The sequence below is a fragment of the Syngnathus scovelli genome, chromosome 1, assembly GCF_024217435.2.
Source record: "Syngnathus scovelli strain Florida chromosome 1, RoL_Ssco_1.2, whole genome shotgun sequence".
Lineage (NCBI taxonomy): Eukaryota > Metazoa > Chordata > Actinopteri > Syngnathiformes > Syngnathidae > Syngnathus > Syngnathus scovelli.
The window spans coordinates 17115767-17137521 of NC_090847.1; the positions used below are offsets into that span (position 1 = coordinate 17115767).

The following is a 21755-nucleotide window of genomic DNA, read 5'->3' on the forward strand; positions in this document are numbered from 1 at the left end:
AAGAAAGAAAGAAAGAAAGAAAGAAAGAAAGAAAGAAAGAAAGAAAGAAAGAAAGAAAGAAAGAAAGAAAGGGGAGGGCATCTGGCGTAAAAAATGTGTCAAACAATTTCTGCAAATGACTCACTGTGGTGACTCCTGTTGAGACAAGCAGAAAGTCGCAAGAACAGAATTTTTTTTGTTTGTTTTACCACATTGGCATAAAATATTAATAATAATACGCCTCACAAATGAGTCCGTTGTAAAAGGGGGCGGGGCTCCCAAATCTCGTTCTTTGATTGCTCGCCTCCTTCTCACGTCATAGACAACGTTCTTGTTCCACTCGGGTAGCGTGGTGCAACGTCCTGCGAGAGAGCCGGAAGGGTACATGTACAGCGACGCAGATAGCTTATCCATGTGAGCAGTGACGGTGGGCAGTAATATTAACAATTGTTCTTTTTTTTTTTTTTTCTACGCACGATATACTAAAAGGGACCCCCGGTGGGAACAGACATGGCGACATCCAGCCAGTGTGTTGTGGTAGGTCCCCCCTCACCTTACAGTAAGCATGTCGGCATGCTCATGGCCATATGGGTGCAGTCCCGCGGCTCACCGCGCAGCTCACCGCGCAGCTCGTACGTGGTCGCAACTGTGTTTTATTAGTCGGTGTCTGTCGTCAACGCTCTGTTTGTAATACGCATCATTTTAATGTGTTTAGTGTTTGTCCTGGTTTCAAGCGTTGCCAGCGGCAACGACGGCATGCATGCGCTCACCATGCTTTGTATGCGTGACTCAGACTATGGATGATGACCAAACACGAATACGGAAAAATACTGACAAATTAAATTTTATATATACAACTTTGGTCTTCCATATCAAATGTCTTCTTGTTGTATCGCTACTTCTTTGCCACACTACCGTTTTGTGATGTGTGTGTTTTTTTTTTTCATTATAAATTAACACTGACGTTTTCATACTCCCAATTGCAAGAGCCAAACAAGTGACAAGCAAGACCGTTACTTGTACAAATAATACATTATTTGAGTGTCATAATTCAAATATAATTTGTGTTTCATGCTTTACCTGAGTTTTACAAGCATGTTGTTATAATTGTGGCTAGATAAAACTGACAAAATCAATAATACATAAGAAATACAAAAAAAATGGCCAATTAGAATCCGATATTGCCTTTGACCAACAGAATCATTTTTAAAAACCAAATTTGTGAAACAGACTTTGACACAAATGATGGGACCCTTTATGTTTTGTTGCACCAACCTATGCAGCAATTACTGGATTGAAAAAGATTTGATGGCAAGGGTGACAACTCCACTGGGGTGGCTTCGAGCAGAGCAGAGGAGAAGCTCCTCATTGTCTGACAGAAAAAATGTTTGCATATTGCTGGTCAAGCTGGTGACCAACCTGTTTGTGTTGGTTGCTAACTATATATTGGTTCCCATTCTCCAAGCCTTTTAATTCTAAGGTCATCCCGGTTATACGGTTCAACTTGCTTTGAGATTAACTGGCTCTAGTTTTCAGCAGTGACCATCAAGGCAATGTTAGTCCAGTAATTGAAATCGTAATAAAAAAAAATAAAAAAAAGAACAGTTTTGCAGTCAAGCAATTTTTGATGTAGCTAATGACAAAGCTGCAGACAGGAACCCTAACCCTAAATTATACTATATTAGGAATGAGTAGTGTAGCTTTGTCCATTAAAACATGTATTTACTTGCAGTTTTACTGACAAGCCCCCACAGTAGGCTGGGAAATTGCAAATACACAATTTTTTTTTCTTTATCCAATATATTTGAGCACTGCTATATTTGTTTTTCCATGCAGTTATAAGTCAGCTTTAAATGTCAAAATGTATGTTGTTTTATGTAAAGGGAGGAGTAGAAAGAAAGTAAATCAACTTGTTAAAAAGAGTACCGATACAAGTAAAATGATCATTTGAATTCAAACATGGGATTTTCCTGTGCTGACTTCAATGTTGTCCCAGACAAGAGTTCACCTCACATTATGTAAGTGGAAAAGTACACTCTCACAGGTCATGTGGTCGTGAAGGACATCTGCTGTGTATGTCACCGTTATCTGGATTTGCGAGTGTGTAGCCCGACAGATGGCACGTTTTTGGTTTCGTTCACACATGCTTTAATTGTACCTCTCAACCAACCGCGTTTTCCGTTAGAATGCACATAAGGACGCTACACTACTCGAACTCACAGCTTACTGTCAAAAGTCCAAAACGTTTAGTCTTCTTGTGATTACTCAGTCTTCCCGAGGCACCTCAAGTTCTGCACCAGCTTCTCAGCTTTCACATGACACCAGTTAAGTCAGGCAAACGGTTGTGCAGTGCTGGTGGATATTTAACAAAATACAGAAAACATTCATGGGGGCTTTAGTAAAATCTATCTATTGTATAGCTTTTGAGGTGTATCCACTTCAGTGGTTGCAATTAGGGTGGATTTTTTTTTTCCATAATGTAATTGTAAATCCCTTTCTGGTTTTGACAGCCAACTACAACTTTGTTGCGTAGTGAAGTGTCCAATATTTTCACAGTGACTATGATTTATTTGTTACCAGGATTACATTGAACAATGTAACATGTGATCGTCTATACAATATTGTTCTTTTTCAAATCATAATCAATTGGACTTGGTAAAAGTTATGTATTACGGGATTGAACCGTTTCATGGCAAAGTAAGGATCCAATGACCTTGTAATCTGATTTTGTACTGTCCTTTCATCAGATCAATCTAATGTTAAGGAACAACCTTTTCTCTTGCGCCCTTTCAGATCACCGATGAGGAGCAGGGGTACGATTTGGACCTGTTCTGCATACCGAAGCACTACGCATGTGACCTGGAGAGTGTTTACATCCCACATGGACTCATTTTGGACAGGTGATCTATCACATTTTTTACGCGCTTGCAAAAATACAATAGCTGATGTCAACCTCTGTTGCTAAGATTTGGGTTTGTTTAAATCAGTGGTTATTTTGCTCATCTTTGTGGTTCAAAACTGAGCACTCATTATTAAACGGGGAGGTCAACCTAAAAAAATTATCTACGATATGTATGTGCCCCCACAAGTCGATGCACAGTGTTGTTATTAATGTTTTGTTAGTGGAACAAAATTCATCCGTTTTCATCCATCTCAGGGAGCGGCCATTTTGCTGAAAATGACATCACAGTTGCCAGGTCTCAGGTCACAACCAGTCACAGCTTAGCTTCAGAAAACTAATGAGCCATGTTATACGTAACGTTTTGGCCCTTTTTTTTACTGCCAGCCATGGCAAAATGGCAAAGCCCGTCAGTAAGGCTCATTTATAAAACTGTGGTAGTTCGAAGAGGGAACGTGTCCAATGTGGCCAAACACCTCGCAATGAACATTGATATAGCTTGCGCAGTTTTTGTTTTGTGGACCAGACTTTTGCTTAGGTTTGAAAATGACACAATAAGTGCTGACATACACAAAAAAAGGAACCTCCTGATGACTAAAGCAGAAAAGTGAGTTGTCTGCCCTCTCTGCCCCTCTCTCCCATGCAATCCCAGGACAGAGCGACTGGCCAGGGAGATTATGAAGGAAATGGGAGGGCACCACATTATCGCCCTCTGTGTGCTGAAAGGAGGCTACAAGTTCTTTGCAGACCTGCTGGACTACATCAAGACCCTGAACCGAAACAGCGACCGCTCCATCCCTATGACCGTGGACTTCATTCGCCTCAAGAGCTACTGTGTAATCATTGTTCTAAAATGTTTTGTTTGACACAAATTGTATTCGGTTACGGTTTTCATCTGCAATGGGCCGGCTTGATTCGTGTTCACGCAGAATGACCAGTCAACAGGAGAAATCAAAGTCATTGGAGGAGATGACTTGTCTACTCTGACAGGCAAGGTGAGTAATACATCACATCATCATATTATAAGCACCACTCATTGTCACGCACAGCTGGAGTGAGCCTCCCCATGTTACTATGCAACAAACGGGCACAGCAAAAGAGTGAAGTCGGTACATTAAGATAAAATGTCCATTCAACTCCGAATCGCTTATCCTCACTAGGGTTGCAGGAAGATAAATTGTTTCCAATCCAATCCAACTCAACTCAATTTCTTTTTCACAGAACGTGCTCATTGTGGAGGTATGTATATGCACTCAACACTTTTGTCCGGTTTCTACTTGAGTACTATTTGATCTGAGCTTCTCTTGCGATGTCTCTAAGGATATTATCGACACCGGGAAGACGATGAAGACCTTATTGGAACTCCTGAAACAGTACAATCCTAAAATGGTTAAAGTGGCAAGGTAATGTAAATCCAAACTCTTCTTTTTATCCAAACCAATAAAATCAAGTCAATAACTTGATTGCAGGGTTTAATTCTATTTCTAGTCATTTAAATGAGGAAAAAATACTTCTCTGAAGGAATTCTGTTTGTCAACCTTGTGACTGCCTTTCGAATCAATTGTTGCAGTGTATAAGGAAAAAAAATCATACAAACTCTTGTCGATATTCAATTAAAATGATTTTTTCACTACTTTTCAATATTTATTGAAATATCCATTTTTTAATATCCTTATTATTAATTGAGGTCATTTGAATTTGGTTTCCGTCTTTAGTTTGTTGGTGAAAAGGACACCAAGAAGTGTTGGGTACCGACCAGACTGTGAGTTGAAACTTTTTGTTCTATTAACAACAAGCATGTGTTTTCTGTGAATTGATCGATCGGATATGTTTGGTGTCTGTGTTTCAGTTGTAGGCTTTGAGGTTCCCGACAAATTTGTAGTGGGATATGCGCTCGACTACAACGAGTACTTTCGAGATCTTAATGTGAGTATGTGTTTTCTGTAAATAAAATCTCCCCACTGTCTGATGATAACTCATCCCTTAACTACTACATTTCTTAACTTTTGGCTTCTTTTGTGTTTCAGCATATCTGCGTCATTAGCGAAACAGGGAAGGAGAAGTATAAAGCGTGAAGAGCACCTTTATTTTTTTATGGCAGATTTTTTTTATGAAACCGTCATATTAAAAAAAATGCTGCCTGCTCAGATTATCCAGGGGGTGGAACAGTATAGTGACGCTTGCCCGTTTTTGTTCCCCTCACTCCAATACTTAGAAGTTTCAGCATTTGCGACAAATTCTCTTATTTAGCTCAGATAAAGGCATGTCAGCAGCAGTCACTATGATTGTCCGCATCTGCTCACAGCTTGATAGCTGCTCTATAAAGACCCAGCAGGTCCAGCCCTCTGTGTCAGTTCATTCTTTTGCCCTACCGGTATGCTACCTGTCTGTTGCCCGTTCTGTAGCCCTATCTGCAATCCTCCGTAGCACGGTCTGTTGCTCTGCCTGTTACTCTTCCTGTTACTCTGCCTGTGACTCTGCCTGTCTGTTGATATACTTGTCGCTTCCTGTCATCCTGATCTCAACTGACCCTTTCCCTCCAATAAACCCCTATTTGGTCCAAGCTGTATTTGGCCTCCATGACAAATACAGTATGGATGTAAGGTCAATAGTTAAGCATGGTTAAATTCAAGAAGCTGTTTTTCTCTCTTTTTCTTCTCTTCTTACACCACGTCAAATTTTTGTGCAAACTTTAGAAACACAATAGGGCAACAACGTGGCTTTCTGCTTTTGACTCTTGCACTGGTTTTACTATTTTTTTTAAAAAACAGATTTTAGTTGGTTGATAGATTATGATTATTAGTTATCTCAATAATGGGCCAAAGAAATTCTATAAGATAGTTCTACATTTTAGGACAAATCACACGCTATTAAGTCAAATCAAATTTATTTGTATAGCCCTATCAACCCACATTGAACCTAGTGTGTTAGGATTTTAGTGGCAGCAAGCCAGCCCTGCATTTTTAGTTCTTGCCAAAGAGTAAGGGATTCCTCTTTCATCAATAGTCTCATCAGCACCTATCGACACCGTGAATAATTCTAAAGTAGCATCTTATTGGACCCAATATCTGCTGATGTGCATGATAATGCTGCTAAAGTTTCTTAGAACAACACTGAGGTATTTATTTCTCTATCATCAAAATTGTTACTTAATGTAAATGTCAATCCTTCTAATAACATAATTGTCGGTCATTTATTAACATTTTCCAAAAACGGAAGAGAATGCAACTAATGTGTTGGATTTGTGACAGTAGATTAAAAAGCCCACCTCAGCATACTCGTGGCTCCGCACACATGGATTTGTATATTGATGGATTTTCTTTTTCTATTTATAAAAAAAAAAGAACTTTTAACATTTTTTGGGAGGGAGGGTCCTCCATTTTCCCCAATTTTTGATTTAAATAGAATATTGAATGTTTATCACCTTTTTTATTTGGACAAGGTTAATATTTATTTTTTGTTCTGTCCCCAAATGCATTTTATCATATGCTTATTTCTGCTTAGCTCCTTTTGACGGCAAATATTGGGGGTCAACTGTATATTATTAAAAATAGTCCGTATATACTCCTAATACAATCTGCTTAAGAATTGTGGCCATGTGCTTTTGCCCCATCACTGAGTGATGTTTCAGCATTTAGCTTGTATGATATTCAAAGCAATGCTGCCTATTGGTGTACGGTACAGTATCACTGCTTCTTTAAATATTTGACAAAAAATGACTTGTTAGTCTGCTTTTACATAGATACATACAGTTGACCCTTGCATACTCGCTGTTCGCCACCTGCTGATTTGCATATTCACAGATTTTTTTTTCTTTTGTTTCTTCTGTGTCCATATACTAGTATGTAACCTGTTTAGTCTTTATTTGCCAGTAAATCACAAGGACGCAAAAAATAATAATCAATTGAAGTTTTATATTGTCTAAGTCAGCAGACCTGGCCAATGTGTTCACAATGTGTTTTCAACTGGACACAACCAGTGGTGCCATCCTTACGAATTATCTTATGCTGTGCTGCTCAATAAATACACATGTACACCAGGACGTGTATTTTAATACTTTGCTCAAACCATATGTGAGAATGGAATCAATTATGTTGCTCTCTGATGGCACACTAATGTCTTGTATGTTTGTATAATGCCATCAGGGAATATGCATGTTGGTTTTGTGTCATGCGTTCCAACATTATCCAATATATTCAGGTAAGGCCTTATAACGTGTTTATTATGCACTTATCTTGTTCACATATACTAATTCTGTGCTTACATTTACAGTTAAACTCAAGTCATAGAATTTGACTACACAAAAAGTTCGGAATTGGTGATTGGAATGGTATATGGCTTTTAGATATAATTTCAGGAAGAAACTAAATTGCACCCAACCTGTATAGGTAGACTTAGTTTGACCTCTAAACTTTTGAATGCACATGTCTAACTGTTCCATGTTTTAGTACTTTTTGCACAACTTGCTGTTTTATTAGTTATTAACATGAAACAGCAAGTGTTTGATTCATTTAAGAGACTACCACATTTCTGGTTCAACTAAAATTGGTTTTGATAATTCGTAAACAGTCCTCTTCATTGTTCACATTTTGACATCATAAGACAACACGGAGGACCATGCCATTGCAGGGCATTAAACGGGATTTGCTCGGAATGACCACTGAGCTAAGAGCTTTGAGGAGTCACAAATGCCATACAAGTAGATGTCCCGAGAAATTTGCTCATTGTTAGTCAGACCACAACAAAGGAAGAAAAAAGTGGAGGTCCATTCAAAAGTTCCAAAGGTTATTTTTGGGTCACTCTAAAATCCCATCCAAAAGCCAGATATCCCAAACGAGAATAACGTTTAAAAGGATGATTATAGTGTACCAGTAGCTACATGACAAAAAAGCAGTAATAATTTAAAAAAAGCACTACATGTAGAAATAGAGAATAAAAACCACCAAGTAAAAGGGTCAAGAAGCTGCCTGTCAGTCCAATCATCAGTTTGTGAGAATAAGCTAGGGGAATAATTGCTTCGCCCAAAAACTACAAAAGTTTTTACAGATAGCAAATATTTTGATAGCATTTTGATTAAGAGAAGATTTTATGTATATCATGTACTGCTTGACTTCAACGTGGAAAGCAATGAAAGTTTCAGCCTCCACTTATCAGTATCTGTTACACTACATTAGGAGATATAAGACTACCAAGAGATGCCACCCTGGAAGTAAATGCATTATACTGATTTTTTTTTTAAATTAATTATTATTTTGAGGCATTACATCAGATCTTCATGAAAGTGCCATACATGGCATGCTAAGATTGTCTCGTATCTCACAGTGGCGACCAGGGGATTTTTTTAAAATAAACTTTTGAAATTAATATTAGGGTTGTAATTACAGACATAGAGTGGGCATATTTGAAACTACTTTTATTTTGAAAAGTAACAGCAGGTCTTCTGATTGGGTTGCATTTTTAAATTCTGGAAGTGGTTGTGCGAATTTTTTTACTTAACTGCCGTCACGCAAATACGTTTCAATTTGAAACATAACATTCGAATGATTGCGTAAAATTTCCAGAATGATTTCAAATCAACACCATCGATATTTTTTTATTTTGTGAACCTTTACTTTGATTTTATCCCTTGCGGCTCATTGATGGCGCGTTACCGTAATGCAGAATAGCAACATAAAGTGGAGACTGGCCTGATGGCGATTCTCAAATGGGTGTGAAGTTTGCTTATTATGCTAACAAGCTGCTGCTTTGATTCCATACTGTGAGAATCCAATATTTCTTTGGCGGGGAGCTGCACAAGTGGAATAACTTAACTCTATGTTGTATATTTATTCCACCACTTAGCGTGCTTCACTCGTCATCAACACAGAGTGTTACAGCTAATGATGAGTGACCCGGCTGTCTGGACATGGCATTACGGTTATTGGCGCTAATGCTAACGCGGCTAGCTAGTTCGCCCATTTGGCTAAACTGCCGAGCTACTTGCGGCCGTTGAACCGGCTAATGTTGGCGAGCAACAAGCTAAGCCCAGCATCTCTATTTTAGGAGAAGGATAACCGCGCGTTATCAAAACCGATTCACGTCAAACTGCAGTTGACTTAAACGTTCATTGTCTACTTGGTCTCCAGTTTGGTAATTGTAGCCGCTCCGAGCTACTTCATTTAACGCGCTAGCTTTCAGTGGAACAGTTGTAGTCAATAGTCACGCTCCTGCAACTACCAGTTCCAGTTCGTGGTCATTGTGCTGCGTTTAGCCATTGCATGCTAATCATCCATCTGGAAAGTTGGTGAGCACGCGGAACATTATGAATAGCGTTAACTCGGATGATCCGTGGATGTCCTGATAATTGCGTTGTGAGGACATATAGTGACAACGTTATTTGATTTGACGGCGTTAAGTTTTCTGCACGGTAGAGTTGTTCAGAAGACGGGCCTCGTTGATTGTGGTCGGTTCCCTCTGAAATATTTTTTTATTTCGCGCCGTGCGAAGTTGACGCGTTCCTGGAGCAAACATGTAACGGCTCAGACTTGGCCTTTTGGAAAGCAAAAAGAATCGCCGTATTAACTAGGCACGATGCACAATTCTGGAGTCCTGTCACAAGAAAAGATGGAGCTAGACCTGGACAGCCCATCTTCCTTAGGTCAGATCGAGGGGCAGCTGAGGAGATCCAACAGTGCACCCATGATTAATGGCCTAAGGTTCTTTTGTTATTTGTCTCAGTGAACATATTTTTTTATAGCATATTTGTCATTGTCGTCGGTACTGTGCTAAAACAAGTTTGCCATTGCAGTGATAACTCCCAAGTGTTCCAGAGAGAGGTCTTACGATGCCGCAGAAATAGCACAACAGTTGTCAACAGGCCTAATATGGTACAAAACATCATTTCAACTGAATTTTATTTTTTGGGGGCAATTGCAGTTCTTTGAAAATGCTCTCACCTTTCATGGTAGGTGCCGTCGTCGCCCATCCGTGTTCCCAGCACCAGACTTCATCAGATCAAACAAGTAAGAAAAAGAACCTTTGCGACCAGTCGTGTAACATATGCATGGCAGACCACCATCTTCCCTCTCAAGCCATAGGGATTAATGGTGCTTTATAAACATGCTAAAGTAATATTTTGGGGTTAACAAGACCGTCGGTTTTTAAATGATCGATCGGTAGTACCAGACTCCAACAGACGTTGACGTGAAGTCGGTAATTGTGTTGTTGTGGTTATGTCAATAAGAATGAACATTTTAACGTGCCGTCGCAGGAAGAAGGCGTCGATCTGATGAACAGAGAAACTGCACATGAGCGGTAAGATAATTTATAGAAGCATCGGGAGGATTTCCTGTACTTGGGACTTCTTACAGTCATTTCCCCATGAAAACCCTCAAGAATCAGGTGGATAGTGCCTTTACCTATACCATAGGGTGCCCAAAGCTCTTTACCAAGCCACAAATTGTTAGTGCCAAAACATGAAATAATCTCCCGTTTTTGAAAGGCTGCAATTTAAACCTTTTTGTCCCCCAATTCATTTATTGATTAGTCAAGTCCTCATTAATTGCAGCCCAAGAGCAGATTGTGTTCAACTTTGAAGGTCTGACAATTAGCTTTGATGCAATATCACTTTTGAAACTTCTTTTCCACCCAGTTGAGTCCAGTATTCAGTAGAACGGTTCCCAACCGGTTACAGTAGCACGTATAATATGCTAGTGTAGGGTGACGTGCCCCTGTTCTTTGCTTGACATGCTTGACTGACACTAAAAAACTACAATTGATTGACAGAATGGATTGAGAATAGTTAACACTTGCGATGACGCAAGTTCATTTTACCCTTCGGAACCAAACTAGCAAACAAAGCTCACCTGTCATTTTTTTTCATAAAATTAAACTTGTTTTCTTATTTTGTCCAAACAGGGAAGTTCAAGCTGCTATGCAAATAAGTCAGTCCTGGGAAGAAAGTCTTAGCCTGGTAAGGAAGCTTCAGTGGCACATCAATATCATTTTTTGGCTGTACTTCCTCATGGCATGTTTGGGCCTCTGGCCATCGCTGCTCTTTTTGTGGAGTTAGCGTCAACTAACATGCTAGATTAAAGAAAAAATACAATTACTGTATTTGGGAGTTAACAGGGCCACCAGTCTTTCAAGGTCTGGCTGAGTTGGTAGTATAATACTCCCACATTATTTGGATAATTTCTGTCAGTTTTGTGTGATGACCAATGTTCGTTTTCAGTTTTGGTTTCTTTTTTTGTTGTAGAGCGACAATGATTTGGAAAAGTCTGCGTCGTCATCTCCTAAGCGCATTGACTTTGTGCCCGTGTCGCCGGCACCGTCACCAACCAGAGGCATAGGAAAAAAGGTACGTCTGACCTTTTAGTGTGTTGAAATGCACATTAACCGATTGTTCGGCCACTAAGTAGAGGACTATTGTACCCTAAACTAACATTTTCCCCCATAACCTTATTAATTTTTAAATGCGCGCTTCCATTTTTTAAAAATTGTAATTTAATGATGGACGTGTTTAGTCTAGCTTTTTTTAGACCACACTTTCCCAGTAGTTTGTATTTACAGTGGATATCTAAAAAAGAATATGGTTGTTGACCTTTAAAATCCAGCCTGTGCAGGAGTCTGAGATTGATTTTGTTTGTCTCATCTGTTGCGTGTCAATCGGTGTTCCTTGCTGGGAGCAGCAGTGCTTTTCTCCTTCCCTTCAAATCCTTGTGAGCAGCAATGGCCTCACTCCCAGTCCTATACCAAGTCCAACAAGGCGTTTTGGGTGAGTTCATAGGGATGTCACATTTTCCAACAACATTTGTGTGCTGTTGACTTTCTGTAGTCTGTTTGCTGGCTTCAGTTTGATAATGAAGTCACAGTGGGGTGAGAGGGAGATCATTTCACAACTGGGGTAAATGTGTAAGCGCTGACGGAATAGCAGCCTCACTTTGCATGTCTCCTGTAAACATTTTGTTAAATTTAGACACCATTATGGTCTTAATAGACACACTTGTCCTATTGCGGGCATGCGGTTTCTTTGGGATATAATATTTTAGGTGATTCATTTTCAATTATTTATTCATTATGGTAATTGAAGAAGACCCAAGTATCCAGATTCATTTTGTGAAGTTCATGTTTTTACCTACAGCCGACGTAGCCAGAGCCCTATCAACTGCATCAGAGCCAGCATACTTGGGCCGATAAAACGCAAAGGTAAGAATTACAATATTATCAACAATTTTCAATAAAACCTTCCGTAGCTTGAAAAATAATTTGTATCACATCAAACTTATTTTTGTATCTTCCAATAACAAACGTGAGTGTGTTTTGAGATTTTGTGCCATAGACCAGCACAAAGTAGAACATAATTGTTAATTGAACTGGAAATGACATACAGTTTTCAAAGTTAGAAATATAAAATTGATGAATGTGATATGCCTCTGATAGCCATAAATACTCACCACTGTAATTTGATCTAAGTAAACATACATCTGGTCTTTGAAGGCCTCAGCAGTTTGTCAGACAACACAGCATTATGAAGACCAAGGAACTCACCAGACAGGATTGGAGATGAATCTTGAGCCCTGGTTCTAAATTGGCCCCAGCCTGAAATATTCAAAACCGGACTATGGATAATCTTCATTTGTTAGCGGACCTGGAGAAATTACTCAAATTAGTTTTCCAGTTATTTATCTTATATGAGCATTCATTTTCATATTTTACCCTTGTAATCTCATCCTAACCAGAAATGAAATTGATATATATTCGTATAAGTGGCAATTTTCAATCAGGGACGAGCCACCTCGACCCATGCGCGAGAGGCATTAGATAACTCGTGCTCACTACACAGGCACAGAACATTTGTGCCATCGCATCACAATGTGATTTGTGTATAAACATCCGTCATGCCATATAATGCAGTACTTTTTATGCTGATATTTTCATATATGTTTGTTAATTTCGTTGTTGTCTTCTACCGTGCAGGAGAGATGGAGACAGAGAGTCAGCCGAAAAGGCTCTTTCAAGGCACCACCACAATGTTGTCGGCTGAAGTCTCCAATTTGACAGATCTCGGCTCCTGGTAAGACATCATCAACCGTGACCGGTAAATGAAGCGGTTCAAATTTCACTAAAATGTAACTGATATATATGCTCATATCTTTGGTAAAGCTCTGAACAATGGTGTTTAGAAATTCATCAAAATTGGCGCAAGAGCCCCTAGAGCTGTTCTAATCCAACACAAGTGCAACAAAATGTAAAGTAATGAGCATCTGAACATGTTTTCCATGTGGAATCTCAATTTCTGACAAATCCGATGCGGGTGCCCATTTCAGCTGTAATTGCTGCTATAATGGGCGTGCTCTCAAATTTACAAATCTTGAATCATAGAAATGATAAAGACCAAACCCCAAATTGGTCCAGTTTACGACAACCAAGCAGAAATTAACATTGAGCTTTCAAAAAGCGGTGTTGTTCTGTGCAACCTGAAGGCAAAAGATACAAAACATTGACGAGTGAAAACTATAGATTAGAGCAGAAGCGAAAGTAAGAGTAGCAAAAAGCGCAACTTGAAAATGAATGTGTAAGTAATAAAAATTTATTTGTATACGTATATACAAGCCCAGCAAATGGTATAAAAATATTTTCCTTTATTTCTCCCACCCAGGGAAATTCCAGAAATGCAAATGACATAGTGTGGCTTGTTTCACACCTTACTCACTGTTTTATCTTTAAATCATAAACCAGCGGTATGGTGTCTGAAAGGGACAAAAAGACCTCAATACTTTACAGGCTCTCTGGTTAGGGGGCCACACAACTTGACTTGGTGCTGGCAGCTTCCGGTCCCTGACAGAATCCATACTGTAAATTGCATCATTGCATTTAACTGTAGGAATGTCCTGGTAGCTTTTTGCCAACATGAACTACAGTGAACCCCACACTGATGTGGTTCATTGTTCACGCCCGTCCTATATAGCATATTTTCATGTTTTTTTTTTTTTTTTTTTTTTTTCTCTGGTACAGACAAGTCTGAATTTAGACTTGCACGCCTTCACTGTACAGTAGTAACATGTTGTACCGCAACATGCCAGGGCTGCACAAATGGATATCGAAAGAGACACAGACAGTGACAGAGAGGTAAAAAAGAGAGTGCAAGCAGGGTGGAGTGGTTGGAGAAAGGTGGCAGGAGTGATTTGTGAGCCAAGAAAGAGTGAAGCGGAAAGTCTACATATAAGGCCATGGTGCGGCTTAGAGACCAAGGGTGTATTCAGACCAGAAAAGTCCTTTCGTTTGGTGCGGCTCCTATTCAGACTGTACATTTTGTAATTGAAGTACATATACATATCCACGCTTATGACCATCTGTGCTCCCATTGGACAGCAATGACCAGGGCAGCGCACAGACCCGGAAATGAAGGAAAATGTGAGAGTCCTACACGCTGCGTTCCTGCTCTGCATATTTGTGCTGTTGTTTCGGATCTACGCTGTTTCTATTCACACCTGAAGCGAACCGAGACCACTTGAAAAAGCGGGTCTCGGTCCGTTCCTTTAATCTGCACCAGGATTCGTTTGCCTGCACAAAAGGTCCGAACCAGCGTTACAATCGAACCCTGGTCCGTTTAAAGTGGACCAAACAGTCAGGTGTGAATACACCCTTAGAAAAAGATAGGAGGTGGCAGAGATGAAAACGATGCGATTCTTTGTCACCGCTCAGGTGGGACAGTTTGGATACAGTCAGAGAGGTGAGATTTAGAAGGCTTGGACACGTGGAGGAGGAATCTGGGGTTCATCGGGAGAAGGATGGTGAGGTTGGAGCCACCAGGCAGAAGGAGAAGAGGAGCAAATTTATGGATGTGGTGAGGGAGGAAATGCAGGTTGTTGGTGTGCCAGAGGAAGATACAGGTGACTGAATGAGATGGAAACGATTGATCTGCTGTTGCGACCCCTAACGGGAGCAGCTGAAAGAAGAAGGAAGAGACAGAGGCTGCGTTTACATGCAGTCAATAACCCGTTTAAAACCCGAATACAGTCGTACCTCTACTTAGCAACTTCATTAGTTCGGTGATCGAGTTTGTAAGTAGAAATGTTTGTATTGTACAAGCAACGTTTCCCATGGTAATCAATGTAAAAGCAAATAATGCATACTCTGTGAAGAGCACACAGAAAAACAAAACAACATTTTTATTTTTGCTTTTTCAAAACTTTAGAACAAAAAATAAATCTCACTTTATTCTTAACCCCCTAACTTTGCTTGGGTGGACTGTTCTAATTTTCTGCACTTGCTAAAAATACCCCCGAAAAGACAGACTAATAAATGATTGTATTCATGTTTTTATTGAAAACAAGTTGCCGCACGGCAACGGCTTCCGTCTTTCACTCAATGCGTGCGTGCTCCTGCAGCAGGGATATCTACTTTGGCTTAACAAAGGCTGTAGAGATATCAATTGAAACAAAGGAGAAGATTCTCAAACTTTTAAATGAGGCTAAATCATCACACACTGTTGCAAAAGATGTTGGTTGTTGCAACCATGACTCACTTAGGTTTCGCCATGCATGATGTAATTTTGAGGTTGGACACTGAATTGTTTGCCAAGGTAAGGCACACTTAGAATACAAATGCCTTCTAGCAGCCAACAAAAAACACTACATGTTGGAAATTTCAACACTGGTGTTTAAATTTCTGAATAATGTATGTTTATACTGTTTCTACTTCGTGGAATTTTGTTTTTCGTTGGCGATGCGATTCACAACCACCCAGGGATCACATTTTTTTTTTTTTTAAACCATGTATAAATGCATGCAAAAACACGAATATGCTCTCATTCGGGGTTTTAGAATTCCGAATACATTCACCTGGTTACGCCATTTCTAACCTGAATATTGGATCATGTATATGACAATCAGATTAATAAGAGCTATTTGTTTGTGTTGTGCGCATGCTTCTGCTCTAGCCGCAAGTAATCTCGGTCTTTGTAGCAATGGAAGTACGTACTTGTATGCGCAGCTTTCTCATCATAGCGTCGCTGTTTCACTTATGATATTTAAATGTGTAAGTCTGTCCCTTTATACCAAATGCTTCAGAAACATCATTTTGACAGTAACCAGACTATTGAATACATGAAAAGGTCCTCTACAGAGCTACAGTAACACTGTAGATGTTGGTCCTACATTTCCATTTCCTGCCCAATGTTGCTTTTGTATCAATGTGGATTCCCCAGACGGAAGGTTTTTTTTGGTGATGTCAACATTTTGTAATGCTCCCACTTTCAGTTCTCTTCAGAAACACTAGGTAACAGCAGCACAAAATGTTTTTTCGCCTGAGATTTCTGCATCTGTGGCCCTGAAGATGGTATAGTGCGTGTGGTGCTGTATTGAGATTGTCGTAGCACACCACACAGACAATGTCATTTTTTAAAAAATCTTTTTGGGTAGGGTCTCACCTAATTCTGTGTTTTCATATAGCCACTCGCCAGATGGTTTGTTGGACGGCAGCCTCAGCAGCGTCTGCTCTTCCACTGACTCCCCAAGCAAAATGGAGGGAGTGTCACCGTCGTCGTCCAGCAACTCGCCCTTTGCTTCCCTCCAGGATTTGTCTCCCAAGTGAGAGCACGATGTCAATGAGGAACAACCCAAAACCAGTCTTCTCTGGCCAGGGCACTATTTTCCCCAAAGACCTTTCAGCTCAGCAATCCCTAGATGATTGTGTGCTTTTTAGTGTCCGGATACGTCTGAAGACGAGTTGAAAGCCATGTTGTGTCGTTCGTGTGAAAGGTTTGAGGATGCTGAGCACAAGCTGCTAGTCTTTGGGATGGATGGTGCTCAGCTTCACTGGCATTAGTTATACAATTACAGTAGCTAGCATTCATGTGTTTTCCCTTAACGATAAGACACAAAGCACTGGACAAAACAAAAAAGATTTGGATTTGTGTATTTCCCCCGTTGTGCTGGACCTCATTTTGTCCTACAAGCCTTGTACGTAAAGACTTCAGATCAGATTTGTAAAAAAAAAAGTTATTCTGTATTGTTTGCTATTCTGTACATATAATAATCTCATGAATAGCTTGTATAGTTTAAAGTTTATATGATGAGGTTAATTGTGACGCCATGCATCTGCGAAAGGAATAGAAGGTAACTGTTACTGTTATACTGTAAACAACTGTTCCCTTGGTTCAAAGGTGTAAACTGTGGTGTTTTTTTGTTTAGTTTTTTTCTTTTCCGCCAAGTGGCTTGATGCCTGTCACATGGCACGTTACCAGGAGGGGCAACCTGGTCTTTGTAGTGTTAAACACTAAAGGCCTCTCTAGTTGTACAGATTTGCTTTTTCTTCAGAATTTTTTTTATTTATAGTAAAGAAAAAATATATAAATATTCAACAGGATGGTGATCGTCTTCTATCCCAAGTAAAAGTGAACATTTGTGTTATTTTATTTGTGAGTGCTATCCAATGCAGTTAACATCCAAATGGCACCAGTGCTTTGTTTTATGAGGCTGCTGTTCCTGCTGTGGTTCATGTTGCACAAGGTGTCTTGTTTTATTCTCGCCCTGTGTTGAAGTCTTAAGTGAGGGTGAAGTTTGACTGGACCTCCCATCATTGGAAAAATCTAACAGTACGTTAAGGCTGTACTGTGACTTTTGCACCTAGATTTGTGATTAACAGTTCCTCCTGCCCCGCCTTTATTTACAAACAAGGATATGATTGTAATCATCCTAAAGGAGTTATGCCCTTTTTGTTTGCAGTTACACAATTGAATGTCATTTTACTTTATCCAAAATTACAACATGAAAAAATGTGTGCCTGTTTTGTTTGTCAATGCATGAGGTTTTCTTAGACACAAATTTAGTGAGGTCAAACTGACCTTAGCTTTTTGTTTGCGTTCGTATCAAAGACTAAATAAATTATTAATGTCTGTTGTGTCCGATGTCATACATTCTGCTGTCAACAACCAAATAAAATGATCAGTTATAACAGGCTGACATACTTTATTAAATGTTCAGAATATTGTAAGAGTACAATTATTTTGAGCAAAAGGCCTTTGTTGACATGACTGCTGGGGGGGAAGAATATGCATTCAGATAGGTACTGATCCATGCAGAAAACTGCATTGTCTTTGTTTCTCTACACTTACATGACTTGAAACATCAATGTCGGTTACTAGTAAATACAATATGAAAATTGCTATGGCTTTATATACATGTAGGATGCATCTTCTTTGACACGGCTGCTCACTTCAGTTTCATAGCATTAGGAAGCTCGAGGCTATCATGCTTCTTCACAGGTCCTGCTTAGGGACGGAGTCCCCTGAGGACCCACCACAGGTCTGTTTACATCAATGTGCCACAAACACAAACCTGCATTCGAAAGAGAAAACACTCGAATGTTTCAGGAGCGAAGACATGTTGGGAGAGAACATCTCCTCCTTTAGCCAGCTAATGAAACAGTAGTGGTGTGTGGCAATGTCTGAATAATTTGGCCCCCTCCGCTTCATGCCTTTCATGTGCGTAGGATGACCATTGTGAGAAGTCCTGAATGAAACAATTACAAGGATGAATAAAACTTAACTCCTAATTCAATTGATCTTGTGCATGTAAAAAAACGGTATTCATCTTACCAAGAACATAAGCAGCTACAAGTTTCTTGTTAACACTTAAGTGGAGGTAGACAGGCACAGTGGATTCTTGCTCCCCCAGAGTTGGGAGCATCAGGGCGGCCACACACACCAGCCCCAGTAGCACCGTCAACAAACTGGGCCCTCCGGCGGCAGGACGACTTTCTGAGGGACACGCATCATTGCACAAAACAGTTTCTTTTGTTTTGTTTTGTTTTTTTTAACAAACAGACTGTAAGTGAACAATTATGACATGAGGATAAAAACTGAGTAAATGCTACAGCGGAAGATGCCATTTTGGGATCAACTACAAAAGATGTTGAGAAAGACAAAATACACGAATAACAAAAGGTTTGGGCACTTTTTTTGTCGTTTTGTAACAGCACGGTGAATGGAAAAATCCACAACAGGTTTTGGGATCTACGAATAGACTGATAGAGTTCCCGGTTCAATTAACAATTGGTATTTAAACAGTCCTCTTAATCGGTTTGCTCAGATCTTGACATCGTGTGAATAGATCAAACAATTGATCAACAATGTTTTCAAAGGGAAGTAGCATTTGGCCTTTTGAGTGTCACGTCGTCACATCAGCTGTTATAAAAAAAAGAAAGTCAGGCGTACTGCTGGAAGTATACCTTCTTGGGAATGTAATAAGATCGTGGATCAAACACTTGTGGATTAGGAAATTTGTGAAAATGTGCACCTGCTTCTTAATCAATTAACGCATGTTACCCATTGGCAAAGGCTGCTCGGAGGAAGAGTCCCCAAATGTGAGCAATTGGCTCTCTCTAGTGGTCACCCTTACCTGTTTGAAAAACAGTCTGTTCAAAAAACTCGCTGTCCGCCATCTGATCTTTGGCCCTGCGCTCATCATCCTGAGAACGGAGGCCGCCGGGCTCCTGGGAGGCAGAGGGACGGAGTGTTGCCGTGACCTCCTTGCGGCCCAGAGCTTTGCGCTGACTTTGCTCTGACACCTGCAGGCGGAACTTGTCGTACACGCCGTAGTGGCATGGTCGCACGTCTCGGAGTCGGATTACGCTGCAACACGTACGTAGATTAGATAGGAGAGTTAATTCCTGGGAATCAGTGGTGTGCCATCAGAGCAAGCAAAACCTTCTCTGGTGGCCTCGATGCAATCAGAAAGACTGAATTACCCCGACATTTGTGAGTAGAATATTTTGCTTGTTCAAACAAGAATAAGAGGCTCACATGTCAACACAACAGTGCGGCTTGACAGCTCCGGTGGCGTCCACCACCGTGTACTTGTTTGGCGCTGTACACAGCACTGGGAAGAAGAGAAATAAAAATATACATCAATGACCAGTGAGAAAACATCAGGTCCATGCGCTGTCTCGTGTGTGCCCACTGACCTTTGAACTTGAGAGCAAACTCATAGGGGTTGTAGAGGGTGAGCACCTGCTTGTGAGACGTCTGCTCATCGGCGTAGAAGACGAGCTCAGTGGGGAACACGAACACGGGAAGGTTTCCTTCCACCAGCTCAGGCTGTCGATGCTGCTGCTGCATTGGCCCCCACTGAGCTGTTTTCCGTCCCCCGTCTGCCCTGCCGCCCTCGCTCCGCAAACTCAAGCAGGCTGTCCGTGTAGAAGAAAACGGTACTCCTGGCTTCTATGGCATGGCACTGTGAGGGCGACAGAGGTGGACGCCGGTATTAACAAGGCCTCCCGTCAAAACATTCATTACGTGAACACTGACGTGAAATATTGCCTCAGAGTATGTTTTAGTGGGAAACTTTTTATAAATCTAGTCAGTCGTGTTGATGGAATGCAGGAAGAAGAATGTTTAACTAGTCAAATTTAAATATTTAATCTTTGATTACATATCTTAAAATAAACAAAAAACTATAACCCGACTCGTCAGTTTGTGTTTAACAAACAAAATACAAGTGTATGTGAACATATTAAACACACACATTTATTTCGTAAATGTAAAAAAGACATTGTTTATTAGATATTTTATTTCATACAAATACATAAATAGAGAGTTTCTTGTAATATTTGTGGCAGTGAGCTGGTTAGCGATCCTTAAAGTGTTCATTAATAAAGTCGCGTTAAGAAACTATACATCTACTAAATATGTGAATGATTGTAGAATAAGTCAAGTAACAAAAAAAGGAAAATATATAAAGAGACCATGTTACTTCACTGACTAGTCTATAAAGCGCAAATATCTTGTTAGTGATGTTAGTTACACCGTTGAGTAACAGAATTGTAACTATTTGTACAGTTGTTCGACGAGTGTCTGTAAAGTTCGAATCCAATCATACATGGCAAGAACTTGTTCCACGCGGTCATTTGTTTACATGTTTTCATGTTCAGAGTCTGAACACGAGGGCGCGACGTGATGTCGCAACACTCAAGGCTCCATAAAAACACTCTGAAAATGTCACTAATTTACTCTTCTTCATTGTGTGGCCACCACCCACGCTCCCATTTTACACTTGAGTTGTCATGTAGGAAATGTTATGTTGTGACTCTTCATCGTCTGAAAAGAAAGCTTATCTACAATGCACATTAAGCTTTCATGTTATCGTTGAGATGTTCATTTAAACAGGTTATTTTACGGTGATTACAAATAACAATCACCAATTGACCCCAACTGTTTTAAATTTGCTGACATTTCATCCGAAGAGTTATGTTCTTGTATTCCTGCAACTAGCATGCTACGACAACACTATGCTAACCCAAATGCTAATCGCCAGTAAATTGTCCTGCCGCTATTGCCATACTTGAGAATTGAACCGTTTTAAAGACAGCATCAAAATTAAGAGAGAAATTACCTTTAGTCTCAGGTTATGTCACCACCGGGATTTTCTTGTGCCGAACCCAATTTACTGCTATTCCTTTCTAGCCTCTTTCCCTCCCTCTCCCCCCCTTTTTGGTCAAAATAGGCTGCAGAGTTCGCGCTGCATTCTGGGAAGGCTTCCGAGAACGTGCAGAGACGTCAACAAAACGACTTGACAGCAACCAAGTGTGTTTGCTGCTTACTTTCGTTGGAGCACCATACACTCGTGCTGTTGCATTAAATACATGTAGATGTAATGTTTAACCAATATCTTTGCGCTAATCAAGGGCATATTAACCATGTTAACTGTCAGGGACAGCTTTCAGAATTGGATAGTAAAAACGTAATCAGTGTATATTTAATGTTAGAATCATTACGCATTCACGACACAGAAAAGGAACCACCGGTCATCGTGTAGTACACAGTTGGAGTTGACAGGACGAACAAACGAAGCACGATCACGTCAATCGCGTTGCTGGTCCTTGTTTATATAGGTCT

General features: G+C 40.2%; 3 protein-coding genes across 4 annotated transcripts; 2 read left to right on the top strand and 1 right to left on the bottom strand.

The window, feature by feature from the left end:
• The first annotated feature begins 343 nt into the window (after positions 1–343).
• hprt1 (hypoxanthine phosphoribosyltransferase 1) lies at positions 344–6917 on the top strand. Its single transcript, XM_049718840.2, has 9 exons — positions 344–516; positions 2773–2879; positions 3531–3714; positions 3808–3873; positions 4100–4117; positions 4199–4281; positions 4594–4640; positions 4728–4804; positions 4906–6917. The coding sequence occupies exons 1-9, from the start codon at positions 490–492 to the stop codon at positions 4951–4953; spliced, it is 657 nt and encodes a 218-aa protein (XP_049574797.1). The 5' UTR covers positions 344–489; the 3' UTR covers positions 4954–6917.
• Positions 6918–8449: 1532 nt separating this feature from the next.
• Positions 8450–17222, top strand: pabir2 (PABIR family member 2). 2 transcript variants are annotated; one of them, XM_049740496.2, is made up of 10 exons: positions 8450–9573; positions 9666–9744; positions 9826–9879; positions 10128–10171; positions 10775–10829; positions 11115–11216; positions 11548–11633; positions 12000–12064; positions 12836–12956; positions 16312–16476. In XM_049740496.2, the coding sequence occupies exons 1-9, from the start codon at positions 9449–9451 to the stop codon at positions 12934–12936; spliced, it is 711 nt and encodes a 236-aa protein (XP_049596453.1). In that variant the 5' UTR covers positions 8450–9448; the 3' UTR covers positions 12937–12956; positions 16312–16476. The 2 variants fall into 2 exon arrangements, with proteins under 2 accessions (XP_049596453.1, XP_049596373.1); XM_049740416.2 differs by having other exon boundaries at positions 8496–9573; positions 12836–12932; positions 16312–17222.
• Positions 17223–17809: 587 nt separating this feature from the next.
• On the bottom strand, positions 17810–21670 carry mospd1 (motile sperm domain containing 1). The gene is made up of 6 exons (XM_049740605.2): positions 21253–21670; positions 19826–20094; positions 19665–19740; positions 19261–19493; positions 18459–18620; positions 17810–18372 (listed from the first exon to the last, which is right to left on the bottom strand). Exons 2-6 carry the CDS (start codon positions 19977–19979, stop codon positions 18341–18343), a joined length of 657 nt encoding a protein of 218 aa, XP_049596562.1. The 5' UTR covers positions 19980–20094; positions 21253–21670; the 3' UTR covers positions 17810–18340.
• Positions 21671–21755: the final 85 nt, after the last annotated feature.

What these genes read in the sequence shown, in the direction of transcription:
- hprt1 (XM_049718840.2), top strand. Translation starts at nt 490, where the DNA reads ATGGCGACATCCAGCCAGTGTGTTGTG. An exon ending in CATCCAGCCAGTGTGTTGTG is followed by an intron (nt 517 to 2,772) that starts GTAGGTCCCCCC and finishes GCGCCCTTTCAG; the next exon opens with ATCACCGATGAGGAGCAGGG. An exon ending in CATGGACTCATTTTGGACAG is followed by an intron (nt 2,880 to 3,530) that starts GTGATCTATCAC and finishes ATGCAATCCCAG; the next exon opens with GACAGAGCGACTGGCCAGGG.
- pabir2 (XM_049740416.2), top strand. Translation starts at nt 9,449, where the DNA reads ATGCACAATTCTGGAGTCCTGTCACAAGAAAAGATGGAGCTAGACCTG. An exon ending in GGGAAGAAAGTCTTAGCCTG is followed by an intron (nt 10,830 to 11,114) that starts GTAAGGAAGCTT and finishes TTTTTGTTGTAG; the next exon opens with AGCGACAATGATTTGGAAAA. An exon ending in CCAGAGGCATAGGAAAAAAG is followed by an intron (nt 11,217 to 11,547) that starts GTACGTCTGACC and finishes TGCTGGGAGCAG; the next exon opens with CAGTGCTTTTCTCCTTCCCT.
- mospd1 (XM_049740605.2), bottom strand. Translation starts at nt 19,979, where the DNA reads ATGCAGCAGCAGCATCGACAGCCTGAGCTGGTGGAAGGAAACCTTCCC. An exon ending in GTTTGCTCTCAAGTTCAAAG is followed by an intron (nt 19,741 to 19,825) that starts GTCAGTGGGCAC and finishes TCTTCTTCCCAG; the next exon opens with TGCTGTGTACAGCGCCAAAC. An exon ending in TGTAGCTGCTTATGTTCTTG is followed by an intron (nt 18,373 to 18,458) that starts GTAAGATGAATA and finishes TGTTTCATTCAG; the next exon opens with GACTTCTCACAATGGTCATC.